Raw genomic sequence first — 17,595 nt, 5'->3', positions numbered from 1 at the left:
GTTGTCAGTCTCTCAAGTTACTGGGCCATTTACCACGGGACACCCCTAGACGTGAAGCGATTGGAACAGAAGGTAACGGTAATCCCAAATCTAACCAGCGGCTCCTTCGGGGGTAGTGCTACATAACCAATTTCCTTTTCATCATGATGTAGTCATCTCCACTTTTCATGTCATTGCACTTAGTGCTCCGCATGTCTTCTCCACATCCGTCTTTCCCTCTTTCTCTCTTCTAATGTTGGGAGGTATAATTCTCATTACTACTGCAAAACGAATCTCCTCCCTTCTGTACTCTGATCTCCGTGACCTATAATATTCATCCAGCCTCACCCTGTGTAGGAGGATGTCACCCCTCCCCCATCCACATTCCTCTCCGGTGTCAGAGACTTTCAGTCTTGTTTCACTTCCCCTGTCAGCGATGGCGTCTGGTGATCTGAGAGCCGAGCTGAAATGTTCCGTCTGTCTGAACATTTATACCGATCCTGTAATGCTGGGATGTGGTCACAACTTCTGCCGGGTCTGTATTGATCGTGTGCTGGATACACAGGAGGGGTCTGGAGATTTCTTCTGTCCTGTATGCAGAAAAAGGTTCAAGAGTCGTCCTGCACTGCAGAGGAACATAACACTACGTAACATAGCAGAGACTTTCCTGTCTGCTCATCAAGATCAAGAGGAGTCCGGGGTCTTCTGTACTCACTGTGTGGACTTTCCTGTACCTGCTGTTAGATCCTGTCTCCTCTGTGAGGTTTCTCTGTGTGATAAACACCTGAGAGTCCACAAAAAGTCCCCAGAACACGTCTTATGTGACCCCACCTTGTCCATGGAGAGCAGGAAATGCTCCGTCCATAAGGAAGTTTTGAAGTATTTCTGCACTGAGGATGAGACCTGTATCTGTATATCTTGTTGTATGATTGGAGAACATAAAGGACATAAGATGGAGTCACTGGATGAGGCTTCTGAGAAGAAGAAGGAGCCACTGAGGAATGTTCTCCAGAAACTTCTGACAAAGAGAGAGGAGACGGAGGAAAGAGTCCAGAGTCTGCAGGAACACCGGAGGAAAGTAGAAGAAGAAGCCGCTGGTGACACCGAGAGAGTCACTGCCCTGTTTAGAGATCTCAGGAGACGTCTGGAAGACCTGGAGAAGAGAGTCCTGAGGGACATCTCCAGGAGGGCAAATCGGATCTCCATCTCCATCCGGGATCTGGAAATAAAGAAGGAGGAGCTGTCCAGGAAGTTGCGTCACATTGAGGAGCTGTGTAACGTGACGGATCCACTGACTGTCTTACAGGAATCAGACACAGGTGACTTGTGTGATACTGAGGATGGAGATAATGAGGACAGAGAGAGACATGAGGAGCTCCTCCATGATGGAGGGGGTCTGGATGTGGCCGGGGTCTTACAGAAAGGTTTATCTGATATAATAACAGAGGTAAATGTATACTATTTACAGGGGACTGCAGACATATTACTGGATGTAAACACAGCTCATAATGATCTACAGATATCAGATGACAGGAAAACTGTATCCAGGTCAGATATAAAACAGAATTACCCAGAAACACCAGAGAGATTCCAGGATTTTTCTTCTCAGGTGTTGAGCAGTCGGAGTTTCTCCTCAGGGAGACATTACTGGGAAGTGGATGTCGGGGGGTCAGATGACTGGAGAGTCGGGATGTGTTACCCCAGTATAGAGAGGAGAGGGAAGGAGTCAGAGATTGGATGTAATAATAAGTCCTGGGCATTGGACAAGGATGATAATGATGAGGAGTATAAGTTGATACATGACAGTAAATGGACCTTCTTACCCCCCAATCCCAGTAACAGAGTCAGGATAGATCTGGATTATGAGGCCGGGCGGATCTCCTTTTATGATCTGTGTGACCCGATCCGACACCTCCACACCTTAACCACCACCTTCACTGAGCCCCTCCATGCTGTGATAGGTGTATGGAGAGGTTGTATAAAGATATGTGGGGGGAGTCGGGAGATGTGAGAACTCCGCCCACAGTCTGGTGATGTCAGACGAAGGAGGGGAATTCATTTAACATTCATCCAATAGTATATAGCAGTGGGCGGGGCTTCCTGCAAGTTTTTCTACTATAAATAAATGTGAGATTTCTTGATCGCTGTGATTGGGTAGAATATCTGTCCAATTATTGGAGTAACAATAACATGTTCCTATTGGTCAGTGAGAAATCTATCTATCTATCTATCTATCTATCTATCTATCTATCTATCTATCTATCTATCTATCTATCTATCTATCTATCTATCTATCTATCTATCTATCTATCTATCTATCTCTCCCATAACAATCTGACATAATACTTTCTGTGTTTTGTCACAGTATGTGACATCAGCCATCTCCTCCCCCCTGCCCCTCCCCCACATGTGGTCCCTCTGTGGGGCGTGGGGCAGCCATGATCAGACATAGAGGGGGTGGGGTCACTGTGATGGCATAGGAAATAAATGGAACAATCTTAGAGGAAATCTATGAAGACGTCATCTAGAGATTTATTACTGAAAGAAAAAATGTGATCAGAGAGCCCAGGCTGTTTTTAGACAGAGTGGGTCAGGATTAGATCCCCTGTCAGGTTTTTTCTTCTGTCCGGGGCTCCATTACAGAGATTTCCCCTCACTTCCTGTCCCGGTGACAACATTTATCTAGACAGGAAATGAGGGGAACTCTCCAACAGGAACACAGACTGAAATAAGAATGATATGTTTAGTATAATAAGGAAGGGGAAGGATTAGAGCCCCTGTCAGATGTTTATATGTCTGTGTCCCTGTACAGATTTCTCTCCCTCCTTGTATTGGTGTCACCAGGACAGGAAGTGAGAGGAAATCTCTTCTAAGGCTGGGATCACATTGCTGTGCAGATCACATGTCATGTCTGTGTGCTGTGAATTTAGCCGTACAAACTGTGTGACTGAAATCACATTCACACCAGAATGGCGCCGGACCCTTTTTTTGGTCCTCACTGGAATCGGATCACATTGGGTGTCACATCTATACAATCCGATTCCTGCACCATTTCAGCGTTTGCACTGCGATCTGCGAAGCCATCTGGGGGTGTCATTAACTTTCCATTGACCCCCCCGCAGCGGTTCTCAGATGTCAGTGTGACCGTCCGGTGATTGAGGTGTGATGAGGGAACCCGCACAGGAATCGCACTGGTTCCCGCATCCCACAAGTCTCATCCCAGCCTAAGGCTCCTTTCACACCTATGCAGGGTGCTTTTCAGCCTTTCTTATGTGCTTTCCGCAGGTTTTAGTGCGATTTGCCGTTTGGAGGTTTTTATTGTATTTTTTGTTTCAGATAATTTGCTGTTTGGGCAAATTAAAAAATGCAAATTGCGGCAAAATCGCTGTAATAACGCACTACATGCTTTTTTGCACCTTCTCCATTGAAGTCTATTGAACCATAAAAAGCAAAAACCTTTTTTGCGTTTAAGGCTCCATTCACGCCAATGCGTTTTTTTTTAACATAGATCCCTATGGAACACGTTCACATCAATGCATTTACTAATGACAGAAATAATGATATCACTATAATAATGTATGATTACTAGAACTGGAATGTGTCCCCAATATAATGTGTCCCCATAGAATGGATCACCAATAGAATTCTATGGGATCACTTTTTATAATGGATCCTAATATAATGTATAATGTGATGGTGTATTATAATCACAAGATGTGTCCTGGTGATGGAGGAGGAATTTGGAAAGATGTTAATGTGAATAAAGTTTTTCTCGGTTGTAGATGTGAAGTGTTGGTGTTATGCTTACCTGCTCTGTGTAATGGTTTTGCACAGAGCATCCCTGATCCTCCTCTTCTTGGGTCCCTATTCTGTGTTCCTGGCCCCTCCCTTCTGTTGAGTGCCCCCACAGTAAGCAGCTATGGGGGCACCCGAGCCAAGTTACAGCTTCTTGTGTCCATTCACATATGGATACCGAAGCCCAGTCCCGCCCCTTTCTCTCCTTATTGGCTAACTTTAATTGACAGTAGCAGGAGCCAATGGCACCACGCTGCTGTCTCAGCCAATGAAGAGGGGAGTTCCGGATGGGCAAGACACTCCTGTAACATTGTTGGATCTAGAGGGACCTCAGGTAAGTATTAGGGGAGCTGAGGCTGCACATGGAAGGCTCTTTATTGTAATGCATAGAATACAATTATATTTATAAATAAAATAATGCTAAATACTTTTCAACAATTTCCAAAGAGTGGCAAAGCATGTTTCATAGCATAACATGTGATCTTCATTTAATGCCGTACCACACAGTATTGTCTGCAGACCTTAATCAAATGTCATTACAGAGTGTAAAAAGCACCTCAATAGATAGTCACACATTCCATAGATGGGGCAATTGTTATGAAGAAATAAAAATGACACATCTGTATTTCAGAGACAGTAGTCAGACAAATAGCACAGTGGCTGGAGAGTATGTAAGCAGCTTGATTGGCAGCAATGTAAGATGGAGAGACAAGGCAAGTTTTTTAAATATAAAATAAAAATGGCAGTGATTATACTGAAATATTGTGGAGACATGCTTTAAATCATTTAAGCTTTTTATGTGGGTCTAATTTGAAGAGGGAGAGAATCAAGGAGGTTTTATTTTTAGCGAGAAATAAATATTACACTGATTATGTTAAAGACACAAATAAGAAGTATTACAGGGACATGATGAACATCCTGTAAGCCTTGGTGGCAGGCCTCTTTTAAAGAAGGAGAAATTACTAATTTTTTTTATCCAGAAATAGAAAATGCATTGGATTAAACCAGAGACAAGAGGCAGAGACCCTACGGAGACACACTGCACACCATATAAGCTCTTCTAGTAGGCTGCATTTGAATATCGAGAGATCCTCAGAACAGAGGCAGGAAGAGGAGAACTTCCTTACCTTTGAAGGCCCCCTTCATCCAGACAGTGTTCCTGCGTGCCTGCCGATCACACAGGAAGAGGAGGAGGAGGATTGTGTCAGCATGGAGTTGGAGCCTATCACTCAGCATCACCAGCAGTCTTCAAGGGATCATTTACAGTCCGAAGAAATGCATGGACTTGTACGTGGCTGGGAGGAGGTGGCTGTGGATCAGGTCGTCCTTAGTGACCCAGAGGACTCCAGACTAAATGCCTCAGCAAACCTACGCTGCATGGCCTCCCTGATCCTGCAAAGCCTGTGGAAGGGTCCTTGTATTCGTGGTATCAAGTAGAGGGATCATTACTGGCTGGCAACCCTCCTTGATCCACGTTACAAGGCTAAGGTTGCGGAACTTATCTTGCCATCACAGAGGGAGCAGAGGATGAAACATCTTCGGGAGGCCTTGCAGAAAGGTTTGTGCAATGCATTTCCAGAGCCTGGGAGGTTACAATTTCCTGGTCCTCCTGGACAACGTGTTGCTGAGGCTTCGGTCAGTCACAGAAGGAGCGGTGGAGAAGGTGGCCGTCTGACCGATGCGTTCAGACAATTTTTTAGTCCGCAGCCCCAAGGTATGATCGGTTCCAGCAACCGTCACCAGCGTCTGATTTACATGGTGCAGGAATACCTAGGGGCAAGGTCAGACTTGGACACCTTTCGCACTGAAAATCCTCTGGGTTACTGGGTCTTGAGGATGGATCACTGGCCAGAGATTGCATCTGCAATTGAGCTACTGGCCTGTCCTGCATCCAGCGTTCTTTCGGAATGCACATTCAGTGCTGCTGGAGGCTTTGTAACCGATCACAGGGTGCGCTTGTCCACCGGATTGGTCAAATTGGTCGATTGGATGACCTTCATAAAAATGAATCAGTCTTGGATCACCAGCTACCAAGCACCTGATGCTGATGTAACCAAATAATTTGTTTTTTGAATGTGAGATCCCTTCAATACTGCCTATGCTGAGTGACTATCCTCTTCCTCCTCAATGTTCATGCTGATAGCTTGGAAGAACATTTTTGGTTCTGGGAACCACCACCAGTGGCTAAGGCCCAATTTTTCTGTCCCTGTTTAAAAGAGGCGTGTAATTACAATTTTTGATGCAATACTTTGCAGCAGAGCTCATTCCTGCGCTCCAACTAGAGTATTTGTGAGGGGTTGCAGTGTTGTGGCACCAGTGCCTAAGGCCCAATTTTTTAGCCCCTGTTTAACAGGGGCATGTAATTACAATTCTTGATCTAATATTTCACAGCAGGGCCCATTCCAGTGCCCACCAAGAGTAACTGTGAGGGCTTACAGTGTTCTGGTACCACCAACACCTAAGACCCAATTTTCTGCAGAGTATATAGGGCAGGCCCCTACTTTCAAACATCCAACTTACAAAGGACTCCTACTCACAAATGGAAGGAGACAACAGGAAGTGAGATGAAATCTACCCATAGGAAGGGAAATTCTCTTCTGTAAGAGTCAGTATGGGAAAGGGTGTCTCCTTCACTGATACTTTATCACCAATCCTTGTTTCCCTAAAAACCCCACATTTTCAAAATCCAATTTTTATTGGGACAGAAAGTGAGGTGAACTCTTCTAAAGAGGTGCACAGACAGCAAAACAAATGTTACAGGGGTGATAACCCTTCCCTATGTTTTCCAAAAAGCTTTAAAATAGTTTTTGTGACTGGAGATACACTTACAGAATGTACTTGTTCCAAATTACAAACAGATTCTACATAAGGACAAACCTACACAGTCCCTGTCTTGTTTACACTGCCTGTATACTGCTGTTCTGAGTAAATAGGGCCTGGGGGCCCCATGCCTTACCTTTTTTTAAATTTGGGTGCGGGGTTCCCCTTAATATCCATACAAGACCCAAAGGGGCTGGTAATGGACTGGGGGGGCTACCCATGCCATTTGTCTCACTGATTTTCATCCATATTGCCGGAACCAGACATTACATTAAAGCCGCAAGCAGTTTTAAATGACTTTTATTCCTTTAAAAATGTAATACCGGCCACTTATACACCTTCCTGCCCAGATGAATTTTGAGCTTTCAGCTCTGTCGCACTTTGAATGACAATTGCACGGTCATGCTGCACTGTACCCAAACTAAATTTTTATCATTTTGTTCCCACAAATAGGGCTTTCTTTTGGTGGTATTTGATCACCCCTGGGATTTTTATTTTCTGCTAAACAAATAGACCGAAATTTTTGAAAAAAAAAATGTTTTTTTTTTGTTTCAGTTACAAAACTTTGTAAATAAATAAGTTTTCTCCTTCAGTGATGGGCACTGATGGGGCTGTACTGACGGGCACTGATAAGGCATATGGGCACCTATGATGTGGCACCAATGAAGTGGCATTGATGGGCACTGATATGTGGCACTGATAGGTGGCACTGATATGCGACACAGATAGGCACTGATAGTTGGCACAGATGGGCATGGATAGGCGGCATGGATGGGTATGGATAGGCGGCATGGATGGGCACTGATAGGCGGAATGGATGGGCACTGATAGGTGGCACGGATGGGCACTGATAGGTGGCATTGTAGTGTAAAGTATTGTATGGATGCCAATCATTGTCAAACAAAAATACATGCCAATCAGTGATGCCCATTGTGGGCACTGACTAGCATCCCTGGTGGTCTAGGGTGGCATACCTGGTGCTGGGCATCCCTGGTGGTCTGGTGGCATCCCTGGTGGTCCAGTGTGGGCATCCTCGGGGGGGGGGGGGCTGCTCTGATAATCAATCAGCACATACCCTCCCTGTCAGAAGAGCAGCCGATCGGCTCTCCTCTACTCAAGTCTGACAGACGCGAGTGAGGAAAAGCCGATCAATGGCTCTTCCTATTTACTCTGTGATCAGCCGTGATTGGACACGGCTGATCTCATGGTAAAGAGTCTCCATCAGAGACTTTTTACCGAGATCGTAGTTGCGGTGTGTCAGACTGACTCACACACCGCAACAACAATCGCCGCGATGCGCGCCCCCAGGGGTGCACCACGGCTCAATATCCCGATCACGTCACATGACGCACAGTCAGGATATTGAAACCACTTTGCCATCCTCATTCCTCTATATGGCGGGCGGCAAGTGGTTAAATTACTTTTATTACTTTAGAAATTTTATTTTGTGCAGGGACAGTTCTAAGCACGGGAAACATGCGCCCCTTCACAGGCATACTATAGACACCCCCCAGGTACCACATTTAAAGGAATATTACACTTTTATTGTTTCACTTTAATCATTATTAAAATCACTGCTCCAGAAAAAACAGCCGCTTTTAAAACTTTTTTTTGCATTGATCCATGTCCCCTGGGGCAGAATAGGTGGCACTGATATGCAACACAGATAGGCACTGATATGCGGCAGGACCCGGGTCCCCAAACACTTTTTAGGACAATAACTTGCATATTAGCCTTTAAAATTCACATTTTTGATTTCTCACATTCGAGTCCCATAGACTTTAACGGTGTTCGAAAGTTTGTGCGACTATCGGTCTGTTCGCAAGTTCTGGTGCGAACCGAACCCGGGGGGGGAGGGGGGTGTTTGGCTCATCCCTACCCTCTACCCAAAACTGTATTACAGTATAAACCTTCATTAAAATGATTTAGTCATCTTCCAAACACGAGTCCCTTTGTGTCAACATGCTTGTTTCTAAAGACCCCCAAGCTCCTCCCACCAACTTCCTGTTGCACACCTGAACAGGAAATGGGGGGGAGGGGAAGCATTGTTTGTACTGCAAGCTATTCAATCCAAACCTCAGCTCTACCAATACAAGTCTCACAACAATGAATTGCCCTCCGAGGAACTCCAAAATATTTCAAAACACACAGCGCTAGAAGCACAAAAAACCTCACAGTTAAAGCTAGTCTTGTCATCCGGTGAAATTCAGTGCAAAGTAGAGATTTCACTCAAAACCAAAATTCAATACGGAAAACGCCATAGCTCTACTGAAAAGTATGTAAAAAGTACAAAAATAGAATTCACTCAAAAGGAAATGGCGCCTTAAACTGCGTCTCTATAAACCAAAATAGCAATTCCACCCAAACACAGCGGATACAAAATGGCAGCAAAATCAAGACAATGGCCACATGGTGACTACAAGAAAAGCCAGGGCACGACAAAATGGTGGACGTGTGCGATTCTTTTTCGTATGAACCGAAAATGCGTATGAATTTCCAGAAATTTGTACATTCCTAAGAATCCGACATATGAATTGTTATGCATACAAATTTTGTACGAAATTTCATATGCAAACTTTGGATCCAAATTCCGTTACAACAGAATGGGACAGAACGTTCGATAACTACGATTATTCGTTATGATGAAGTTAAAAACCCCAGGAACTCAGCACAGCACAGGGATGGTGAGAGCCCCTCATAATGGACACATAGCAGGTTTACAGACCTGGGAACTCAGCACAGGGATGGTGGGAACTCCTCATAATGGGCACAGCGGGTGTACAAACCTGGGAACTCAGCACAGGGATGGTGGGAAGCCCTCATAATGGGCACAGCGGGTGTACAGACCTGGGAACTCAGCACAGGGATGGTGGGAACCCCTCATAATGGGCACAGCGGGTGTACAAACCTGGGAACTCAGCACAGGGATGGTGGGAACCCCTCATAATGGGCAGAGCAGGTGTACAGACCTGGGAACTCAGCATAGGGATGGTGGGAACCCCTCATAATGGACACAGCAGGTGTACAGACCCAGGAACTCAACACAGGGATGGTGGGAACCCCTCATAATGGGCACAGCGGGTGTACAGACCCGGGAACTCAGCACAGGGATGGTGGGAACCCCTCATAATGGGGATCTGGGAACTCAGCACAGGGATGGTGGGAACCCCTCATAATGGGGACTTGGGAACTCAGCACAGGGATGGTGGGAACTCCTCATAATGGGCACAGCGGGTGTACAGACCCGGGAACTCAGCACAGGGATGGTGGGAACCCCTCATAATGGGCACAGTGGGTGTACAGACCTGGGAACTCGGCACAGGGATGGTGGGACCCCTCATAATGGACACAGCGGGTGTACAGACCCGGGAACTCAGCACAGGGATGGTGGGACCCCTCATAATGGACACAGCGGGTGTACAGACCTGGGAACTCAGCACAGGGATGGTGGGAAGCCCTCATAATGGGCACAGCGGGTGTACAGACCCGGGAACTCAGCAAAGGGATGGTGGAAAGCCCTCATAATGGGCACAGCGGGTGTACAGACCCGGAAACTCAGCAAAGGGATGGTGGGAAGCCCTCATAATGGGCACAGCGGGTGTACAGACCCGGGAACTCAGCACAGGGATGGTGGGAACCCCTCATAATGGGCACAGCAGGTGTACAGACCTGGGAACTCAACACAGCAATGGTGGGAAGCCCTCATAATGGGCACAGCGGGTGTACAGACCTGGGAACTCAGCACTGGGATGGTGGGAAGCCCTCATAATGGGCACAGCGGTTGTACAGACCTGGGAACTCAGCACAGGGATGGTGGGAAGCCCTCATAATGGGCACAGCGGGTGTACAGACCCAGGAACTCAGCACAGGGATGGTGGGAAGCCCTCATAATGGGCACAGCGGGTGTACAGACCCGGGAACTCAGCAAAGGGATGGTGGAAAGCCCTCATAATGGGCACAGCGGGTGTACAGACCCGGAAACTCAGCAAAGGGATGGTGGGAAGCCCTCATAATGGGCACAGCGGGTGTACAGACCCGGGAACTCAGCACAGGGATGGTGGGAACCCCTCATAATGGGCACAGCAGGTGTACAGACCTGGGAACTCAACACAGCAATGGTGGGAAGCCCTCATAATGGGCACAGCGGGTGTACAGACCTGGGAACTCAGCACTGGGATGGTGGGAAGCCCTCATAATGGGCACAGCGGTTGTACAGACCTGGGAACTCAGCACAGGGATGGTGGGAAGCCCTCATAATGGGCACAGCGGGTGTACAGACCCAGGAACTCAGCACAGGGATGGTGGGAACCCCTCATAATGGGCACAGCAGGTGTACAGACCTGGGAACTCAACACAGCGATGGTGGGAAGCCCTCATAATGGGCACAGCGGGTGTACAGACCTGGGAACTCAGCACTGGGATGGTGGGAAGCCCTCATAATGGGGACCTGGGAACTCAGCACAGGGATGGTGGGAACCCCTCATAATGGGCACAGCGGGTGTACAGACCTGGGAACTCAGCACAGGGATGGTGGGAACCCCTCATAATTGGCACGGCGGGTGTACAGACCTGGGAACTCAGCACAGGGATGGTGGGAACCCCTCATAATGATAAATTTATCACAACGAACATTCGTTATTTAAAAAAAAAAAAATACGATTCTAACGAAAATTCGTATCTCGTACGAATCCGAATTGAATTTCTGACACGAATTACGAAATACAATTTTTAATACAAAACGGAATGAAGCACAATTAATTTTTTGACGGCGCACATGTCTACAAAATGGCGCATTTTCCCGCCAAAACCCAAATTTCTTCGCTTAGCTACACAAACTTCTGCTCACAAAACACATTTGAGATACCACATGAACATTTACAAACATTTTAGGAAACCGTGACAAACCAGGATTTCCCCCTACAAAAACAGAGACATCAAAATGAACACTTATCTCTAGACACACTTTAGGCTTTATGTCAGTTAGGGCCCATACTAAAATATAGGCATATTTACCTAAACAATATCGGGTGGCACAGTGGTGTAGTGGGTAGCACTCTCACCTAGCAGTAAAAAAGGGTTGCTGGTTTGAATCCCAACCGTGACACTACCTGCCTGGTCTCTGCATGCTCTCCTTGTGCCTGTGTGGGTCTCCTCCCGGCACTCCGGTTTCCTCCCACACTCCAAAGACATGCTGGTAGGCCAACTGGCCTCCGTCCAAAATTGACCCTAGTATATGAAAGCAAGCCGGGGACCCCGGACTGTGGGCTCCCTGAGGGCAGGGACCGACGTGAGCGTGAGCGTGAGCAAACCGTTGTTACTATATGGGCACCTTAAACAAATATGAGCATCTTAATGAGACAGAATGCACAGGGATAGGGACAACCGCAGACCCACACCCTGCACTCACTAAGGTCAAACTGGATGGACTGGTGTCTCCACTCAACCCCACCAACCATGTAACTATGTAATATATCCATAAACGCCAAAGTTACATAAAACATGAAATAAAACGTCTTAACCATACACTCCTGTCCCAAGTACCACACAATATTTGGCTCTGAGAGTTAGAAGGTCAACAGAGCTCCCCCCATGCTGGCTTCCTAGAACCACCAAGACCCCCCGCAGGGTGTAAACAGCTCCTATTGTAATGGGACAACAATGCATGGAGAGCGAGGCGGAATCTTACATTTAGATTCTCTCTCTCCGCACGCTCTCCGTGGCTTGCCTCTCATCGGAAAATGCATCCGACAAACTGAGCATGCCCAGTCGATACGTCATGCCAGCTGATCGGGATATCAGCTGAAGTGATGTACTGTGTATGCGTATGATACATTTGCTGGGAGTTGCCTACCACCTGATCTATCCCATAGTTTGTAGACACTTTAGCATTTCTGCAAACCAATCAATTAATACTTATTGAGATTTTTTTTTTTTTTACCAAAATCATGTAGCAGAATACATATTAGCCTAAATTGATGAAGAAATTTGATTTTTAAAATCTTTTTATTGGAAGTGTTTTATAACAAAAAGTAAAAATTACACAGCTTGCCTGTAAAAAACTTTTTCTTGGAGTACATCATGGGACACAGAGCACAGTAGTAATTACTATGTGGTGTGGGTATATAGGCACCTTCAGGTGATGGACACTGGTATACCCAATACAGGAAGTTCACACCCTGTATAACCCCCGGCACAGTTCCCCCAGCACAGTCCTCTCTTTCGTTTTCCATGTCTCCTGTAGTAGCTGCTACAAGAACTCCTCAGCTGGTTTCTGGGTTTTCTCTTTCACCCCAGCAGAGTGCTTGCTGGGGACTGTAGTCTGCTCCCTGCTAAGACCAATGGTGCCATGTATCTCTGGGACTACATTTCCCATGATGCCCCTCTAGTTGCTTCTGATTGGCCCTCTGTTTTGTCCAATGGGGAGGGAAAACGAACAGACAGGAAAGCCTCCTCTTCCCCTGCTGCCGACATGAGAAGGGGAGGGGGAGCGAGGGGGGAATATTGTGACAGCAGCCTGCAGCTCTCCCCACCGTGCAGACGCCCATGGCTGGAGGAGGAGAGCGGGACTGTCATCGCGGCTCTGAGGCTGAGCTGTGTGTGAGAGAGACACACAGCTCAGCCCATGCAGCCGCCAGTTCCGTATGACACCGGCACGGCCGCATGGCGGTAGGTGAGCGGCGGCCGTGGCCTGTGTTACCCATGATCAGGCCGCAGTCGCCGCTTACCTCCCGCTGTGAGGCCTGATCATCAACAGGCCATGGAGCGAGTGGCCCCCGGCCCACCGGGCAAATGCCTGGTCTGCCCTATGGCCAGTCCGGGCCTGAATGACAGTATATGGAGTTTCAAACAAACCAAGTTAAGAACAAAAATATATAAATAAGTGCAGCGCTTCTAGGCACCTAAGTGAATAAGTGTAAGTATAATGGAAGTGAAAATAATCAAATAACAATGACCAAGAGTCCACTAAAGTCCAAATGAGGTGAAGACAATCGTCATGAGCTTCAAAGTGATGTGTTTAGGACTTCTGGAGAAATCAGATGACATTCCTGGAAAAATGACTCTCAACCTTCTCAGACCTCAAAAACTTCTTGAGAACGGATTATAGGACAAAACAAAAAATTGGATACACTTACCAGATAAGTTGGACACATCCACCATATAGTAGTGTGTCGTAAGGGCTTGTAGGGGGCTCCAATGCCACCCAAGATGCAACACGCCAAATGGTGATTCCCCTTGGAATTCCTCGTAGTCTCCAATCGGAGGAAGGGGATGAGCCTTTCCGAGCCGTGGATAGCAGTAGTATAGGTAACATCCCGGTCCATGCCTGCTGGACCATGAGTCGGCGGTAATATGCACCTTACCACTGACTGCCCTGTCCAGCGAGGCAAGGACATTGCCTTCCACAAGCTGGTAGAGAGCCGGAATCGCCTTCCGTGAAAAAAAGTAGCGTTTGGGAAGCTGCCACTGATGTACCGCACATTCCACAAATTCACGGAAGGGAGCAGAGTCTACCAGCTGAAAAGGCAGCAGTTGGAGTGCTAGCAATTTTGCCAAGCTAGCATTCAGCCGCTGGGCATGTGGATGGCTGGGACCAAATTTCTTTTGCCAATTTAGCAACTGGGGTAGGGAAATTTGCCGGACGTTGGTGTAGCGATAGCAGATTGCCCGCAAGTACTTGGCAAACCTAATTCTACACCTTCATTACTCTCAGTGCAGGTTTTTGAGAGAACTGAAGGTATAGTGGAGTTGGAGATCCCAGCTGATGAGGAGCAAGGAGAGGTCCATTCTTTGGTTTGGGTCTTTTAACCACTACAATACCGGGCACTTTCACCCCTTTCCTTCCCAGACCAATTTTCAGCTTTCAGCACTGTCACACTTTCAATAAAAATTGCACAGTCATGCTACGCTGTACCCAAATTAAATTTTTATAATTTTGTTCACACAAATAGAGCTTTATTTTGGTGGTATTTATTCACGACTCAGTTTTTTTATTTTTTGCGATTTAAGCAAAAAAAGAGTGTAAATTTTGAAAAAATCCCCAATATTTTCTTCTTTCTATTTTAAAAGAAATCCAATAAAATTGAATTTTGTCATATATTTAAGCCAAAATGTATTCTACTACATGTTTTTGGGGAAAAAAATTCTGTTAAGTGTATAATAATTGGTTTGTTTGATCACGGACATATGTACGCAAATGATCATGTGCAGATGTGTGCAGGTGATCACGGACATATGTGTGCAGATAATCACTGGGACATGTGATTTTAGTGGGACATATGTGGGGTACATGTGTTTTTATTATTTGGGGACATGTGTTTTTATTATTTGTGGACATTTGTGTTATGGGGACATTGTGTGAGGACATGTGTGTTTTTCACTAGATTGGTGATCAGTGAGTAAAAAGCTGTAAAAAAACAGCTCATACTCACTGATCACCAGCTGGCGTTAGCGATCCGCTCTCCTCTCCTCAGCGACAACTTCCGTGTGAGGAGAGGAGAGCCGATTGCCTAGCAACCGGCTGATTGTTTACATCACATGACGGCTGTGACTGGAATGGCCTTCATGTGATCAGGAGGGCCAATCACAGAACCCTCCTTCCGATCAGTGTCCGGGTGACACCAGCGCATCGGGATCATGCTGCTGTGCAGGCACGCGCGATCCCTCTCCTTCTGAAGGACGTTCCTGAACGTCCAGTCAGAAGGAGAGAGCTCCCACTCAGCCGTATATATACATTAGCAGGGTGGGAAGTAGTTAAGTACGCTTGCCAACAGACTGCATGGGAGTTCGACATATGTCTGGTCAAGCTTGTGGTGCCCAAGCGGCTGCTGTTTTGGCCACGCTTGATACGCTTTAGACATATGTTGCAAACAGCAACAGTGCGATCTGCTGCACACGTCTCAAAAAAAGGCACACACCAAAGAACTTTTGGAAAACGCATTGGAGTCAGCAGCGCCCTGCACATGCAGAGCTCTGCAGTGTGTTGCAGTTGGTTGGCTACCCTTAAGCTGGCCCCTGGAGGGCATCCTGTCTCGTTGGAGATGTGCCTCCTCCTCCTCCTCTCTCCTATCAGGCACCCACGTAGAGTCAGTGACCTCATCATCCCCTCCCTCCTCGTCACTGGAGAAAACCTGGCAGTATGCTGCAGCTGGAGGAACATGACTGCCAGTTTGTTGTCCTTCTTGGGCACCCCATCTCTCTGCGCTCACGTTACTGCTTTGCTTAAGCTGGATACCATCATTGGAGCCTTCAAAACACTGTGCATCCGACTGCAGGTTGTACCCAACACTGTGGTCTGGGGGACTCCTCCGTGCATGATGGTGGGGCTAGGGAAGGAGTAACTGATGACCTGGAGCCAATGGAATAGGCCGATTTGGCAGCTGCATTGGCAGCCAAAGTACTCTGAGCCTGGTGACACAGGATGAGGAGGATGAGGACGGCTTGGTCATCCACTGAACTAACTCTTCTGCATGTTGTGGTTCAACACGGCCAGCTGCCAAAAAAAAGGACAAGCGGGCCCCACGGCCACGTGCTGAGGATGCACCGTGTCCTTTACTAGCAATGTTGGCTGTAGACACAGAGCCTGCTTGCCCTCTTTTAGTGGCCTGTGAGCGTCTGCCTCTCCTTGTTGGCCTTCCAGACATACTGTGTTTGATGTATTTGTAATGTATTTGAATAGGTGCACCAGGAATGGCCTGTAGTGAGATGTAGCGGCACAAAGCTGGGATGTATATATATATATATATATATATATATATATATATATATATATATATATATATTGTGTATATATATATATACTGAATATACTACAGCTAACTGAATCAACTGCATGCCTGTAGTATATCCCTTTCATGACTAAGCCTATTTTTGGAATTTGGTGTTTACAAGTTAAAATCCATATTTTTTGCTAGAAAATTACTTGGAACCCCCAAACATTATATATATTTTTTTAGCAGATGCTCTAGAGAATAAAACGGCGATTGTTGCAATATTTTATGTCACACGGTATTTGCGCAGTGGTGTTTTAAACGCAACTTTTTGGGAAAAGGGACACTTTCATGAATAAAAAAAAAACAAAATAGCCCAATTTTTTTGCGTAATGTGAAAGATAATGTTACGCCGAGTAAATAGATACCAAACATGTCACACTTTATAATTGCGCGCACTTGTAGATTGACGACAAAGTACGGTACCTAAAAATCTCAATAGGCGACGCTTTAAATTTTTTTTACGGTTACCAGGTTAGCGTTACAGAGGAGGTCTACTGCTAGAATTATTGCTCTCGCTCTGACGATCGCGGCGATACCTCACATGTGTGTTTTGAACACCGTTTACATACGCGGGCGCGACTTCTGTATGCGTTTTCTTTGCTTCGCGAGCTCGCGGGGACGGCAGGCGCTTTGAAAATTTTTTTTTTATTTTTTTATTTATTTTATTTATTTTAAAACGACTAAATTGTTTTAAAAAAATAAATAAAAATTTGATCACTTTTATTGCTGTCACAAGGAATGTAAACATCCCTTGTGACAGTAATAGGCGGTGACAGGTACTCTTTATGGAGGGATCGGGGGTCTAAAAGACCCCCCACCCCTCCTTTACACTTCAATGTATTCAGATCGCCGAAAACGGCAATTCTGAATACCGGATTTTTTTTAAAACCGGCGCCATTGGCAGCCGAGTAAACGGGAAGTGACGTCATGACGTCGCTTCCGTGTTTACGATGAGGAGACTGGAACGAAGCCGATTACGGCTTCGTTCCAGTTCCTCCGCAGCAGCCGGAGGCGTCGGACAGGGAATCGGTGCTCCCGATCGAGCGGGAGCACCGGTAACAGCGGCGAGAGGTGGCGGGAGGGGGGGACGTCCCCTCCCGCTCCTCCGGCATAACAGCCGAGCGGCTTTTAGCCGCATCGGTTGTTATGGCTGGAAAGCCAATCGCCCGCTGTAAAAAACGGTACCGGGATGATGCCTGCAGGTGCGGGCATCATCCCGGTATACCCCCCG

The 17,595-nt window shown here is 46.6% G+C and overlaps 1 protein-coding gene across 1 annotated transcript; it reads left to right on the top strand.

The window, feature by feature from the left end:
* The first annotated feature begins 334 nt into the window (after positions 1 to 334).
* LOC143961878 (E3 ubiquitin-protein ligase TRIM39-like) lies at positions 335 to 3,760 on the top strand. The gene has a single exon (XM_077471213.1). The coding sequence runs from the start codon at positions 341 to 343 to the stop codon at positions 1,988 to 1,990; it is 1,650 nt and encodes a 549-aa protein (XP_077327339.1). The 5' UTR covers positions 335 to 340; the 3' UTR covers positions 1,991 to 3,760.
* Positions 3,761 to 17,595: the final 13,835 nt, after the last annotated feature.

Source organism: Lithobates pipiens, unplaced genomic scaffold (genome assembly GCF_037356315.1).
Source record: "Lithobates pipiens isolate NorthernLeopardFrog02 unplaced genomic scaffold, aLitPip1_a1.2 Scaffold_8, whole genome shotgun sequence".
NCBI lineage: Eukaryota > Metazoa > Chordata > Amphibia > Anura > Ranidae > Lithobates > Lithobates pipiens.
Note: the sequence above shows the minus strand (reverse complement) of the source record. Positions and strands in the feature narration are given on the sequence as shown.